This window comes from Papaver somniferum, unplaced genomic scaffold (assembly GCF_003573695.1).
Source record: "Papaver somniferum cultivar HN1 unplaced genomic scaffold, ASM357369v1 unplaced-scaffold_21, whole genome shotgun sequence".
Classification (NCBI taxonomy): domain Eukaryota; kingdom Viridiplantae; phylum Streptophyta; class Magnoliopsida; order Ranunculales; family Papaveraceae; genus Papaver; species Papaver somniferum.
Genome location: NW_020631041.1, coordinates 15,205,729 through 15,219,731, shown reverse-complemented (window position 1 = coordinate 15,219,731; position 14,003 = coordinate 15,205,729). Strand labels below are relative to the sequence as shown.

The following is a 14,003-nucleotide window of genomic DNA, read 5'->3' as shown; positions in this document are numbered from 1 at the left end:
TGTGCTAGAAGTGAGCCATGTAAACCAGAAATAAAAACATTATTTCCGTTGAAACAAAGGGAAAATGAAAGCTTGCGAAGTATTGTGGCAAGGTGGGATACGCTTTGCAAAGAACTAAGGGGAAGGCTATCAGAAAAAGATTTAGTACGATCGTTTATTTATTCACTGTCGGCCAGACACCCCTTATTTTCAACATTGTTCAAGATCAGGAACGAGGTGAAGATGAAGGAGTTGAAAAGGTACCAGTCCGAGTAAATCCGCCTAGAAGAAGAATGCTGATATCAAGGAAGAATCATAGAAACGAGAAAATGTACTTGTGAACTTATCATTTGGCAGTGTATCAGATTTACAAAATAATAGCAATAATATTTTGAAGTTTGATGAACTGATTCAAAGATACGAATTTTCATAAGACATTTGAAACAAAACAAACTCCAACACAGGCAAGTAAGACCTCAGATTAGGAGGCGAATAAGATCCACGAAATAAATGGTTTCTAGGGAAACTTAAACCCTTCGCCTAGGAAGGCTGAGAATCCACGGCATGCACCCTAGTTCGCATGAAAGTGCAAGAGGCAAGACCTAACGCATGTCGTGAACAACTCTCAGAAAGGAAGCTAGGAGCAATGATAAGACCTATCCGCTGAGGGTCCCTTTTATGACGGCCTTCGGAAAGGAGTACAGAGTATGACCAAGGAGACGACGTATTCGGTTGAGCTGCGGTTGCCTGGGACATCTAGAACATTACCGGCCATGACCATATGACAAGTCTTGGCTACAATGCACTCGATCCCAAAGAAACCTCACTTAGGGTGTGACTTCGTAACCTCAAGCCATATCGGCGAAAGGGATAAGGAGTCACGAAAACAACTGAATGTCGTAATAGCTGGATGAGAGGAGACCAACATGCATGTTAGGGTTAACCTCCTTGAAGGGGAAATCAGGGGGAATATAAAGGGATGGCACCCTCCATATTAGGGAGTTGTGTGACCAAAAAAGATGACAATGTCATGGGGATAACATTCATGGGAATGGCTAGGACTGTCGCATTGTCGCGAAATGGGGTTCATAACAAATGTTAAGACGAGGTAGATGGATTATTATTTGAAAGAATAATAAGCGCCTGACACTTCGTCGAATTAAGATCATTCAAAAAGGATGAGTCACCATAAGACCTTAATTAGGAGGCAAAATAATACCTTGGAAAGCACCACATGAATGAGTAACACTAGAACTATACATAAAGAAAAATTACCATGAAATGAGTAAAAAGACAAAGGCAGGCAAAGGACAATTGAGAAGGGTTAAGCGGCGAAGGTAAGGACAACATGAGAAGCGTAGGCATTAAAGAAAGGATACGCAATGAGTCAAGTAACAAGGTTCAAATCCAATGCGCGAAGTCAACTTTGAGAGATACCAACCTTTCATCTCATACCTTGGAAATACACAAAAGAATAAGAGGAAAGTATATATTTTAAATTTTGTTATTCTTTTGAGTATTCCCTCGACGAGTATATACTTGACGAAATGAAAAATTATGATATTGAAATAATCAACAAAAGTATTAAGAATATATGAAAGGAGTCAAAGTGTTTTTCCCCCCAAGCTTGGGAGCGCCCAGATAAAGAAATTGTTATAATAACTAAAGTTGAAAACATGGGAAGAGGGAAAATAAGATTGTTGCTGAAGAGGAACGCCATCAGTGGCTGCTGCCCCAGGGATTTCACCACCAGCCCCGTCAAGACCAGCACCAGTATCTGCATCAAGATCTGAAGGTTGTCCCAAAGAACTCATGGAAGCAAAGGCATCCTTGGACTCTTCCTCCTTGCCACCTTCAACAAGCCTTTTTTCTCCACCTGAGATAATTCCGCGATTGACTGGTTGCTCGTCGTCAGAAAAGACTTCCAGAGGAAAAGTAGGATGAGGAATTCCTTACTCGTCGCAGTAGTTATTGAAGAGAGGGACCAGGTGGTTCTGGGTATTCTTGCGAGCTAACTTCGCTACTTTCCTAGAATCTTCTATCATCTCGTCGATATCAACATTCAAATCCTTAATCTCATCTTTGAGACAAGAAACCTCTTTTCGAGAGTCGTCCCTTTCATGAGAAAGACGAAGAACTTGATTCTTGTAACGCTCTTCGGACTCTACAAGAACAAAACGAAACTTTATCACAAAACGGAAATTTGACATAACCAATAGTATCTTGCATTACACCTAAAGCTACCTTCCATCTGTAAGATAGTGGTGTTTAAGGTCTCTTGGATATCGGAATACAAATGGTCCCACTTGGAGATTGCTAGATCTGACTCTTGGAGTTGAACGCATAGCTCGTGATATGCATTATCCCATCCTTTACCGTGACCAGACTTCGAAGTATCTTTGCTGGGTTGAACGACGAGAGCACCCTTGTTCTTGAGAAGATTTGCAGACTTGGTTTGGGAGGAAGATTTGACAGACTTTGAGCGTGAGGAGTTATCCAGCTGAGCCTGAAGAAATTCCACCTTTTTCTTCAGAAAATCAATCTCCTCGTTTAAACCAGCTAACAAAGTAATCTAAATCATTCCTCGGTTCTACTCTGTTAGGGAGCTTGGAGCGAGGAGCAATTAGCTCGGACTTGGAAATCGCCATAACTCGTTCTAATACTCGGAATCTATTTATTTGAGATTTATATACTGCTGCTCATAATTCATTATGTGAACCAATTAAAATTAAAATTTTAACACTATCATGTAATTAAGTGTGTACTGTTGTTATATTGAATGTATTATCATGTATTTCAATATTTTTATATTTTATAACTCCCATTTGAGGGGTTACGAAAATTTTCTTTTATAATTTTTGTGCATGCAAGGCCAATTCGGAAAAATCGTTAACTCGTTTTGCTAAAAAAATCGGCTCAAATCGGCAAAATCGGCCGCCTTAATCGGTAAAAATCGGGAATGACTTGGAATCGGAAATCGCCTCGGTCATATATCATGTAGCGATTACTCGGGGATTAATCGGCCTTGGAGAGCGATGTTAACTACACTTCCAGCTACCTTGTTGCGAGATTTACGAAGATCAAACCGCAACCTGATTTTTCCTCCTGATTACACGCTCGTTATCTTCCTCCATCCTCTTATAAGCTGATAACGACGAGGAATGAAGATCCCTAGAAGTAGTAAGGGAATTGTTAACCCGCTGGAGTTTTAGATTAAGGCGCTCGTTATCGTTGTGTAAATGAAGATTCATCTCTTCGTTACGAGAACAATCGATAGACAGGCGGTCCACTTGCGAGAAAAGGGTCTCGACCTTCTCATTCAAAATTGCGTTCTCAGACACATAACAATCATTCTGGGTCGCGAGGTTCAGATTCTCAGCACGAATATCTTCCAGCAAGGCAGACGTTTCGGAAGAATCCATTTGTCGTTGCATGCAGCGAGCTTGACGAAATACGAAATCAGAAAATAACAGAAGTAACAACAAAGGCAAGGAATGGATCTGCAAGGGGAGGGAACTTACTTTGAAGCTTCTCCATCCTCTTATCTTGATTGTTGGAATACTCCTTCTCTTCTTTAAGCTCCTTCGACAAAGCCTTGATATGAGCCTTATCCTTCATCTCCTTCTCGCGAACGAGTCTAATCTCCACAAGGCTGGCCATGTGACGATTAACCTCCTGTGAAATAAAAATCGAAACTTAGAAATAAATATCGGAATGAGGAGAAGTCACAACTGAAGGAGTGTGGAAGGCTCACCAAGTTCATTAAAGCGGAATGTTGTTGGAGGGGAAAATTCAAAGAAGCATTCAACAGTGCAGATGCATCTTGGGAAAGGAAGTCATCACCACTAAAAGTCACCAGAGATTCAAGAGCACGAGATCTCATGGATGGATCTTCGCGAGCCTTGTGGTAAATATCTTGCAGAAACTTCATGTCAGGATCATAAAGGGGATTGGACATCGTAGACAAGACCCTTTGCTTACCCTTCTCACGAGGAGAAGGATTTTCAGGGGATTCCTCAACATGAACCACCAAAGGAGGAGGAATATGAGAATCGTTAAGCTTGGAAGAAGAAGTTGTACGAGGTGAAGGAGGTTGATGCTTGAGAGGAGTAGGTTGACTTGGAGCAGTAACAGAGCTCCTAACTGTGGTCAAACCAGCCAAATCCAAGACCCTGCGTCGCCTTTTAGGCTCGCCAGAAGAAGGAACATGTGGAGCAACGGTCTGTGAAATAGCAAGTTCAGTAAAGTCAATAAATGAAGGGTCAAAGTATACGAGATGATAATTTGGACGAAGTAAAGATACCTGAGCAGGAAAAGGAGGCGAAGTAGGATGATCACGCCTTTTCCGTCCTTTAGTTAACTCAGAATAAGGTTGCTTGACAAGGAGAACGTTATCCTGAGAGGAATAAAGGATTAGAATTTAAGGTTATCACGCCTAAAAGAAAGCAATGGGTGAGGTGGCTACCTATTTAAAAACAGAAGATTCAACAGTAACATCCCTCTCCTTTCGATCTTTGAGAAGACCAGCGGCAGGCATTTCGTACTAAATGAAAGAGGAAGAGGGGTAAGAGAACCAACACAGCCCAGAACGAAATAAAGACCTAAGAGATATGATAATATCTCAGCTGGCGCGGACCATCGAAGCTTCCAAGGATCGCATCCCACGAGATAACAATGTTGGGTAAGAGGACCCTCACTAGGAACTTCTTTCTCATCAACACCCCAAATGAAGGGCCCCCAACTACCATAGTAAACATCGTCCAGTCATCATCGCAAGAAAGGCGAAGTTGGTCATTTCGCCAAAGCTTGAAGGGATCCAGGTCTAACAGAAGATCTTTGGAGGGAGCAGAAATGACATTCCGAACGAGCTCGATGCCCCACTCCTGATACTTCCTCTCGCTGGTAAACCTAGCCGAATAGTTAGCCACGAAAGAATCCACATTGTAATCGCGGGAGTCATACTTCTCAACTCCTGACGAATCTTGTGAAGTGCCGCCCTCAGAGCGAATTCAAAACTCATTAGAGATACAAAATACATTACCAGAAAGTTGGAAAACCCCGCACTGAAGCTTATTCAGAATCTCCAAGAAGATAGGGTTAGAAGGGTTGTAGAGAGGGAAAGATAACCCATCTCTCAATTGACCAGCAATAACAATCATCTTGTCTGAAGACCAAGTATCAGACTGAATCCATCTATAGTTCAGCTCCATGTCTTGAGTTGAAGAAATAGGAGGAGATACAGAAGAATCGACGGCAGGGGTTAAAGTTAGACCCATCTTTTGAAAATCTTCCTGGAATTCCTCAAGGGTTTTGAGGGTGACAGACATTGAAACATTCTTTGAAGCCATGAAGATGAAGGAAAAATAAGAAAAGTAAGAGAAAAGAGGGGTAACAATGAGGGTAGGAGAAGGAGTAGTAATAACTTGAGTTCACGGAAGAGAGAAGGAAGAAGAAACCCAAATTAGGGTTAAAGCAAGATATTTATAGCAAGTTGAGGATTACCGGTAGAGCAACTTGTCGACACGTTCAAGGAAACTCGACTGGTAATAGCCGGTTACCAGGAAAACGTGGTCATGTGGAAGCAAGAAGGTGGAGAACGTGGCGACCAAGGAATATTAACCGGTTCTTATTCCATTCTCATAAGATTCGAACGAAATAAGAAAAGGAAAAATGTAGGTACACAAAATAGGTTTGCCACGTGGCCGCACAAGAAGGCACGAAATGGGACTGAAGAATCTCACTTAAAGATCTCGGTCAATGACTTGTCAAATCAAATATCAGAATTACCTCGCCACTAACTAATAACACAAAGCACGAAGCATCCTAAAAATGAAGTACCTCGTATAAGGAATCTAAACTATGAAGAATCAGTTGGAGTACCCAGCAAGACACCAGCCACGAAATAAAGATTGGCGAAGTAAGGTTACTTGGCTAGAAAGATAACTTGCGAAGTAAGAAAATTATGGAGCAAGAAAAGAGACAGCTGTCCCGACAAACACCCAAAGTTGTCAGCGAAAGAAAGGGGAAAACTTCATGAAAAGTGATCTAGGCGAAATATAAAGCGTTTCCACGAGATCCAGGCGAAGAAAAATGAGTTGTACACCATTAGGGTTGCTTGGTCTATAAATAGGGGTCCTTGGGCAATGTACGAGGGGTCGGATTCTTTGGGGAGGAGAGAGTTTTTCTTTAAGTGAGAGATTAGGGTTTTTTTGTACTCAAGAACTTCTATCTTTCATTACTTGGAGTGATTAATCAATAAAGAATTTCTTATCCAAAACCTTTATCATGTCTTAGATCTGTTTCTTTTCTTACTTCGGTGTGCTACTGGATTTCCAGTAGTTACAAAATTGTAGAACAGTAAATCAAAAATAAAATAGTCGGAAAAGTGAGAAATTACGACAACCGGCTCATGTAAAGTGTTTCCTCCCAAAATTCTTTTCAGAATTTTTCATGTATATTCTATGTTTTGGTTTTTTCTTGACTATCCAATGGAGGGGAAGGTATATCTTTAATCACCACGTTCTCTAGTATCGGCCATGATGACAATATAATATTGGATAATATCATACTCCGTATTATCTATATACATTGCTAGTATATTAAATCTATTAATATCTGCCCTGGCAGCCATGTTCTACTTACATGTTGAGAGCCGTCCGTTTTTTGTTTCTTTGTGAATAAATCTATTAGTCTGTATTTCTTCAATTCTAACTTATGATCCATCAGTACTGTTCCTCTAGGAAGTTCAATTTTTTCTTCAATTGCTTCGAATTGAAACGAAATTGAAGAAGTGAGGTGTAAAAGAAAATTAAAAACGGTGGTAAAAAACAAACGTTAGGAACAGTTATGTTAGTTCCGCGTTGATAAACATGCCAAATAAAAGGGTTTTCATTAATATAATTTCGGATAAATTTGACATATGATACTGGTGTGTGGCCAAGCATGGAATTTCATGTAATGCGCACTCTAAAGGTTGGGGCCTTCAGCCTTGTGAAGGATTTTAATTTATAGATAATTTTTTATTTTTCTTCACAAAAGAAAAAGAAAAAAAAAGGTTGGGACCTTATGAAGATGGTCACTTCACTATCAATATCTACAAGAAATCCAACAACTCCGCCAAAGTTATCAATGAAACCTATATTGCGTTAATCTCGACAAAAACCAGATGGAATCTTTTAAACTTGGAGGCTCTGCCTAGCTGCTACTTTCAAACAAGATCAAAGGAGTTATTGGATGTAATCTCGCAGAACCAAGCAGTGTGAATGGAGTACTTCTAATTGTAGATTTACTCTAGAATGAATGAGTGCACAAAAGAATCACTGTCTAGTACAATGGAGTTCACTATCCTTCTTTTTGTCCTTGTGGATTTCCACTAGTAGGAATTTAGTGGAACTTTCACATTCCCCTTACGGATTTTCACAAGTTTAATGTCGCTGAGGCTTGGGAGGAACCATAATCTTTATGATTTCTGTCTAGAAAGGACTGTATTCGTAACTACAAAAATAACACTTATAAAATGGTTCTAGGTAACATGCATTCCAAACTTCCCAAAGTGATTGGGAAAAACGAATCAGGTTTTGTATAGATAATTTTATTCAAAACTTCTCTTACGCTTGTTCCAAACTACCCAAGTGACAACAGCTGGAATTGATTGCCATATTGACGTAAACGAAGGCATAACCAGCAGCGAGCAAGCTTGTAAACTTGTTCTATCCCCACACTAGTTTTTCTTTGGAGTTAACTAGCACCTAGAAGGAAGGTTTTTAAGTTCGAATAATGCCATACTGTCTCTGCTCACATGAAAAAATTTGCACACGACAAATAGCAATAAACTTCACGGGTCTGTCTGTGACACAACAAAAGAAAATGAGGTGAAGTTGTATTTCCTCGTCACTGCTTCAAGATAGTGGGCTTATCACTTTGTTGTAACTGCACCTGCCAGACACTTGTTGTAACTACAACGGCCAGACAAGCACCTTTTGTCTTAGCTAGATTTTTCCATCCTGTCAACAAGTATGTGGTTCCATACTCGTTTCTTATCCATTCTGTTCGTATTTCATTTGGTTTCCCGTTTACTTAAAATATGGGAGATCCATTAGCCTCTAAAGACCAACTCACTCTTTTTCATACTGTACTTTCAGTTTCCTAGTTGCTACTAAATTTGGAGTTTTTAAAATCAAACAAAGAAAACATGAAAACTTGCAAGAGAAGTGGTACGATTGATAGGAAAACTATCGAAAAGAATAGAAGAATCCAGATGAAAGCTCTTTGCTTCAAACTTGTCTCTCTTATCACTCCTAATAGTAGTACTATTGTTCCCCAAAAACATTCTTCTAATAAGGTACATTACCACTTGACATGCATACATCACACTTACCCACGCACATTTCTTTTCTATGGGTAAGTTAGGATGCTGGGAAAGTTATACCTTCATGAGAGGTCATCATGCATGCCATCCGGCGAGTACTCCTCCATTTTACTTGCTCGGGAGGCGTCTATATCTGCATGCACTAAAGTTATCTTATGTAACTCAAAACTGTGTTTCTTGGTGAAGATTTTATTGTACAGAAACTTAATAACTTGAAATTTTCATGAGCAGGATGTATGTAAGCCGCAGATAGTTCAGTTTGACAATGCAGCTGCTTATATTCAAGAATTGAGAAAGAGAATAGATGAACTGAAGAGAAAGAAACAGGGTATGATTCACGGTGGTGAACAAGAAATTATCAGCATCAACAGTAGTACTAGTACTTCTTCATCCTCAAGTACTTCTACCATGACTGGTACGAATTTACCAGGAGCGAATTTGCCTATACTTGAAGTTAAAGATTTCGAAGATGCTATGGTAGTGGTAGTTGTAACTGGTTTGAACAAAAACTTCATGTTTTATGAACTTATTACCATCCTTGAAGAACATGGAGCTGAAGTTGTCAGTGCTAGTTTCGCTACGGTTAGTGATAAGGTTTACCACACAATTCACTCTCAGGTAAACTTATAATAACCATATTTCATAATAACCCACGCCATTCACTTGCCTTAATGGATCACTATAAGATATCAGATTATGTTTATTTTGCAGGTTAGATGTTCTAGACTTGGGGTTGAGACTACAAAGATATGTGACAGGTTGAAGAAATTAGTTTATGCTTGATTTCCTGCCATACCTCCTCTCAGCATAAGTTACCTCCAGTGTTTCTGCTTCTCTACACCCGAGATTTTTGCGAATTCGATACCCTCTAGACCTGGTCGAATCAGTTGGTCTAGCTACACAAAAATGATCTTCATAGAAACTGAAAATCAAGTGTTCTTATAGTTTAATTATATGAGCAGCTTCCAAATCATCCATTGTCTCCTATTCTGATATCAGTTGTTGTGGTGCCAACTCCATCACTTAATCAAACTTGCACAAGTGGGCTTTAAATTCAAATATTTTCGTAGGTTTTTCCCTTTCTACGCTTATTTTTGTATTTGGGATGCAGTTATTCTTTGGCTAATTTTTGTTTTCTAAGCTTGTCATTCCAATAGTGACTTCTTACTAATAAGTTCTGCCCTTTGCTTGTCAAAAAAAATTAATTGTAATCATAAATTGAACTATTAAAACTTGTAAGATGTAAAATGAGTTAAAATGCAAGCATTAGATTGTTTAAAAAAAGATCCGTATCTATTTGGTTAATTTTGACGTGAAGTAGGTCTACGTGAGTAATCACTATGAAACTGAGATGAGTGACTAAAAAAAATTGGCGCATTCAATGTCACGGCTTAAGGTAGGTATTAGCATTCAATGTCACAGCTTAATTCACTATGGGCTGTGTATCATAGAAGTTAATTCCATAGAGTTAGCCATCTTTCCATGGAAATAAGGTGATTTCTGTCGTTTGATTACAAATTTATTTTTATGGAATTATTTTTTTTTCGAAAGAAAAAGTTTATATTAAGGAAAAAGGGCCTAGCAAAAGCCAGGAAAACAATCCAAGATAAAAATCACAATACAAAGGACAACAATCCTAAACTTCACAACTGAAGAAAACAGTACGCTAGCTTACAATTGCACCGACTGAAATTACAGGTTGAAAGTTTCTTCCATTCATCCTCCTCCAAAGATTTTTCAGAGAATCCTTTGAATAACGCCACAATACCCTGCTGAATCTTCTTGATTCTACTGCCAAAACTTCACTGCTAGACTAAAGGAGCAGAAATGTGGTCCTTATGGAAGAAAGTTTCTTCCTACTGCCAAAGCAATCCTTATGGAATTATTGGTCCATTTATAATAAGCGTAAAATACATTTGTAACTTAATTCTACGGAAATTTTTCCTTGCTTCCCACAAGATATCACCGAATACACTTTCCATGAAATCAGTATCCCGAGGAATGTAAGGAAAGATTTTCCGTGAAATTCCATGTAAACGAATTTATTATATACTTTAAACTATGTTTTTTGGTAAAACCAATCCACAATTTCATGGAAATAAATTGATAATCAAAACATGGAAAACACATTATTTATATGAAAAGATGTCTATTTCCGTGGAATTAACTCATATCAAACATATCCTACGGGTTTTGGGTTAGAATATTTTTTCTTATTTTTAATTGGATACTGTTCAAATGGACAAGAATGTAAAAATAGTCATGATGTAAATAGTTTCATCCTACCCATTTTCAAATATTTTTTCTTATTTTTAATTTACATCAGGATGCATCCAGTTTCATCCTCGCTCTTTTTTAAGTTTAAAACAGGATGAATCCAGTTTCATTCTTGCTAGTATTTTTTTGGTGTCATTTCATCCATACTAATTTTTAATTGTCTATTAGAACCAAGTTTTAAAAGTATTTGGACAAATGACCCATTTTCCGCAGTAAAAACTAGATCTGAATGCCATATGGAGTTAAGATTTTTTCTTTGGTGGGATCATCAAATCCCATAATAAAGATTATAAAAACCAATTATACTACCGTATTTGTCACCACAAAAAACTAAATTTTCTGAAAATCAAAGTAAATTTACATGAATATTCAAAAACAAGCCAGATCCAGTATCCCCATGCACTTGTCTCTGTTAGAAGTTCATTACAAACAGGGACGGACCTATTCCTGGGCTAAAGGGGCTAAAGCCCGGGTAGTCTTCCTAATCCACAAACCGAAAGAAGAAAAAATTTGCTTGACCAAGGCTTCTAGCCCGGGTCTTAAAAGAAAATTTATCCTTTCTGGATCCGTCCCTCATTACAAGTACAACAAAGAAGGGACAAAGCAAATCAATTAAACTCCTGCCACTAGTTGGCACTTGCGGCTTGCATAACGTTTAAAGTTGCACAGAAACTTATCTTCCATGCAAAAGCCTACAGGCCAGTGAGAGTTAATAGGGCAATTAGAAACTCATATTAGGACTTTGTGGATCGTTTAGTGCTGCTTCTGTCTTCATTTTCAGGTCATCTTTATCTTCTTCATGAGCCTATACAAAAAACCAAAAATTAGAACTATAGACATAATGTAAGAAGCAATTTAAGATTTTATCTATGATGAGGCTGTTTTCGTAATATATTGGGTGACGGAAAGGGGTAAACTGGAATTTAGTAGGAAAGTATACTGTGTACCTCAACATAAACTGTCTTCCATAATCTCCCCGACACAGCAGAAATGTTGGCAGTGACAATTTTAAGCTTTAAAGATTCAAAAACTTCACAAAGTCTCACTATTGTATCTGTTTTCTTATCACATGTTAGGCTTACAACCATTGTCTTTTCACCCGTATTATAAACGGGAAATTGGTCATTTGTTCAAATATTTTGAAAACATGGTTCTAATGGACGAGTAAAAATTAGTATGGGTGAAATGGACACAAAAAAATAGCAAGAATGAAACTGGATTCATCCTTATTTAAACTTAAAAAAGAGCGAGAATGAAACTGGATACATCCTGATGTAAATTAAAAATAAGAAAAAATATTTGAAAATAGGTAGGATGAAACTGTTTACATCCTGGCTATTTTTACATTCTCGTCCATTTAAACAGAATCAAATTTTACATGTCTTTTTCATCCAGGAATTGTTGATTTTGGTCTTTTTAACCAATTTTGTGTATTATAAATACTAAGCTGCAAAGTCAAAAATACATTAATCACTGTACTTAAATTCAACGTAAACCTTTTCTTTAAGCTTAAAAGTGTTCAAGAACTTACTTCGAGTCTCTCGATAGATGATGTCTGCGATTCGCTAGAACCGTAGGTACTGTCAATTCTTTTTTTCTTTGTTTTCGATAAATTCGTATCTTCTAGATCAATATCTGACATTGATTTCTTCAATTTTCCAGATTCAAGTTTGGTTCTTTCGGACTGAATGCTTCTTCTTGGTCGTGTAGTTCTTGAATGTACTCGATCGCATCCTTAATAGTTGAGGCTTTTATCCATCTAATAACCAAATCACCCAAAATGTTAGTTTAGGCCATCTCCCCTGTGTGGGAATTAAACTCAACCGTTCTCTCACGTGAAATGGTTTCTGTATTGTGAGCCAAATGGTTTTTAGTGTGTTTACTTGAACGGTCTGTCGAGAACCACCACTGTATTTTTACGCAAAAAATACTTAATTTGTGTCAAACTTAATTAGTTTACCTTGCTAATGTTAGGAACTACAGCTCTTAGTGCAAATAATCTATCATTGAGTTTCTTCCTTCTATTTCTTTCCGAAACTATCTGTTTTGCAGTCACAGAAGAAGACGATGCTGCTGCATCCGGCAAACTCGAACCGAAATGGGTTCATCAAATCCCCAGCTTCATTTAAGAAAAATCATATGCAACTTAGCTGCATATATATAACAAGTAGGACTAGTAAATTAGTAATTATTTGATGAAAATGATTACATACGTACCTATCAAGTTCAAGTTCTCCGTTTTGCAAAAACAAATTTGTTTCCCAGTAGAGATTATAATCTTCATCATCATCAACGAGTTCCATTGGTATTGTTTGTTGATTCAATCTTCCTTCTTCTTCTCCTCTTATTTTAAAAATATGAATAGAATATGTGAGCTAGAGATAGAGAGATATGTTTTTCTTTTGCTAGTGATCGAGGAGTGAGAGGGGTCTCTTGACACGTGTTTTCTATGGAATGGTTCGATCCAATTCGCCGATACCTTCAGGCCTATTTCTTCAGTGTTTCGAATTCCTTTACCCTGTGATTTTTTTTTTTTACCGTTATCCTATCGATCCATTTCCAGCTGCTTTTCTGTGAAACTGAAATGGGTGACTTAAAATTTTTGTGTAGGCCTGGTGTAACAAATAAAAAAGAAGAGCAAGATAAGAGGATGGGTAACGGTTATTGTTCAATGTGGGTGGCTTAATTCACATGAGGGTTTCAATGATTTAAGTTAGAATTTGTCGAGCTGAGTTACGTTTGCTTGTAACCCAAGTGGGGACATTTAGGTGGTTGAACGTTGAGTCAGATTCACTCCGTAGGAACTATGCGCACAATGTATTGACTCACCCGCTCCAAGTTGGGAGTTGATTTGCATGATCCATGCGTAGGCTTGGGTTATGCGGTCATCCAAGTGGAGGGTACTGCTCAGACTGGTTTCATAAAGCAGCCATTACCTCCCTCTTTGACAGTGGAAGCATTATGAGGTGGTGTGTTTTAGTTCCAACTCAACCCTAGTGAGCTGACTCGATTGAACAACCATTTTTTCTCTCTCTTTTTTCTCTCTCGAAAATGCAGAAAAATCCCGAGACCTAGTCCATATTTGAACACCACATTGTACTAAGCCTCCACAGACTCTAGTCTACTCAGAAAAAATAATCAAGTATATTATCTTTTCATAAATACTCCACCGTTCTCCCCTTCTCTGAAAAATTCGTCCACGAATTTTGCTGGTATAATTGCTTGCAATTATGGTTCTTTGAGGAAACTTCGTATAATCCTTCAACAAATCCAAACTTTGCAAAGTTATTTTCGGACACAATAATTCTTCCGCTGAACTAATTGTACAAACTGCTTCATGAAAAGGATCAATGTATTTGGAACATACTGAAACCTTATC

General features: G+C 38.1%; 2 protein-coding genes across 4 annotated transcripts; one reads left to right on the top strand and one right to left on the bottom strand.

Moving 5' to 3' along the window:
- Window positions 1-433: 433 nt before the first annotated feature.
- On the top strand, window positions 434-9,130 carry LOC113339662 (transcription factor bHLH162-like; the record flags this gene model as incomplete). The annotated part of the gene is made up of 4 exons (XM_026584901.1): window positions 434-447; window positions 8,188-8,320; window positions 8,579-8,965; window positions 9,059-9,130. Coding segments are annotated over 4 exons (606 nt in total), but the record flags the coding sequence as incomplete, so codon positions are not given.
- Window positions 9,131-10,946: 1,816 nt separating this feature from the next.
- Window positions 10,947-13,018, bottom strand: LOC113340000 (transcription factor bHLH35-like). Of its 3 annotated transcripts, XR_003355236.1 has the most exons (4): window positions 12,842-13,018; window positions 12,585-12,743; window positions 12,156-12,383; window positions 10,947-11,429 (listed from the first exon to the last, which is right to left on the bottom strand). XR_003355236.1 is itself a non-coding variant. In XM_026585212.1 (2 exons), the coding sequence occupies exons 1-2, from the start codon at window positions 11,710-11,712 to the stop codon at window positions 11,346-11,348; spliced, it is 225 nt and encodes a 74-aa protein (XP_026440997.1). In that variant the 5' UTR covers window positions 11,713-11,793; the 3' UTR covers window positions 10,947-11,345. The 3 variants fall into 3 exon arrangements, 1 of the variants encoding a protein (XP_026440997.1); XM_026585212.1 differs by lacking the exons at window positions 12,156-12,383; window positions 12,585-12,743; window positions 12,842-13,018 and adding an exon at window positions 11,572-11,793; XR_003355237.1 differs by lacking the exons at window positions 10,947-11,429; window positions 12,585-12,743 and having other exon boundaries at window positions 11,966-12,383.
- Window positions 13,019-14,003: the final 985 nt, after the last annotated feature.

Bases quoted from the DNA above. Each gene is read 5' to 3' on its own strand.
- LOC113340000 (XM_026585212.1), bottom strand. From the start codon at position 11,712: ATGGTTGTAAGCCTAACATGTGATAAGAAAACAGATACAATAGTGAGA. The intron at 11,430-11,571 runs GTACACAGTATA...TTTTTTGTATAG, and splicing joins GGAAGACAGTTTATGTTGAG to GCTCATGAAGAAGATAAAGA.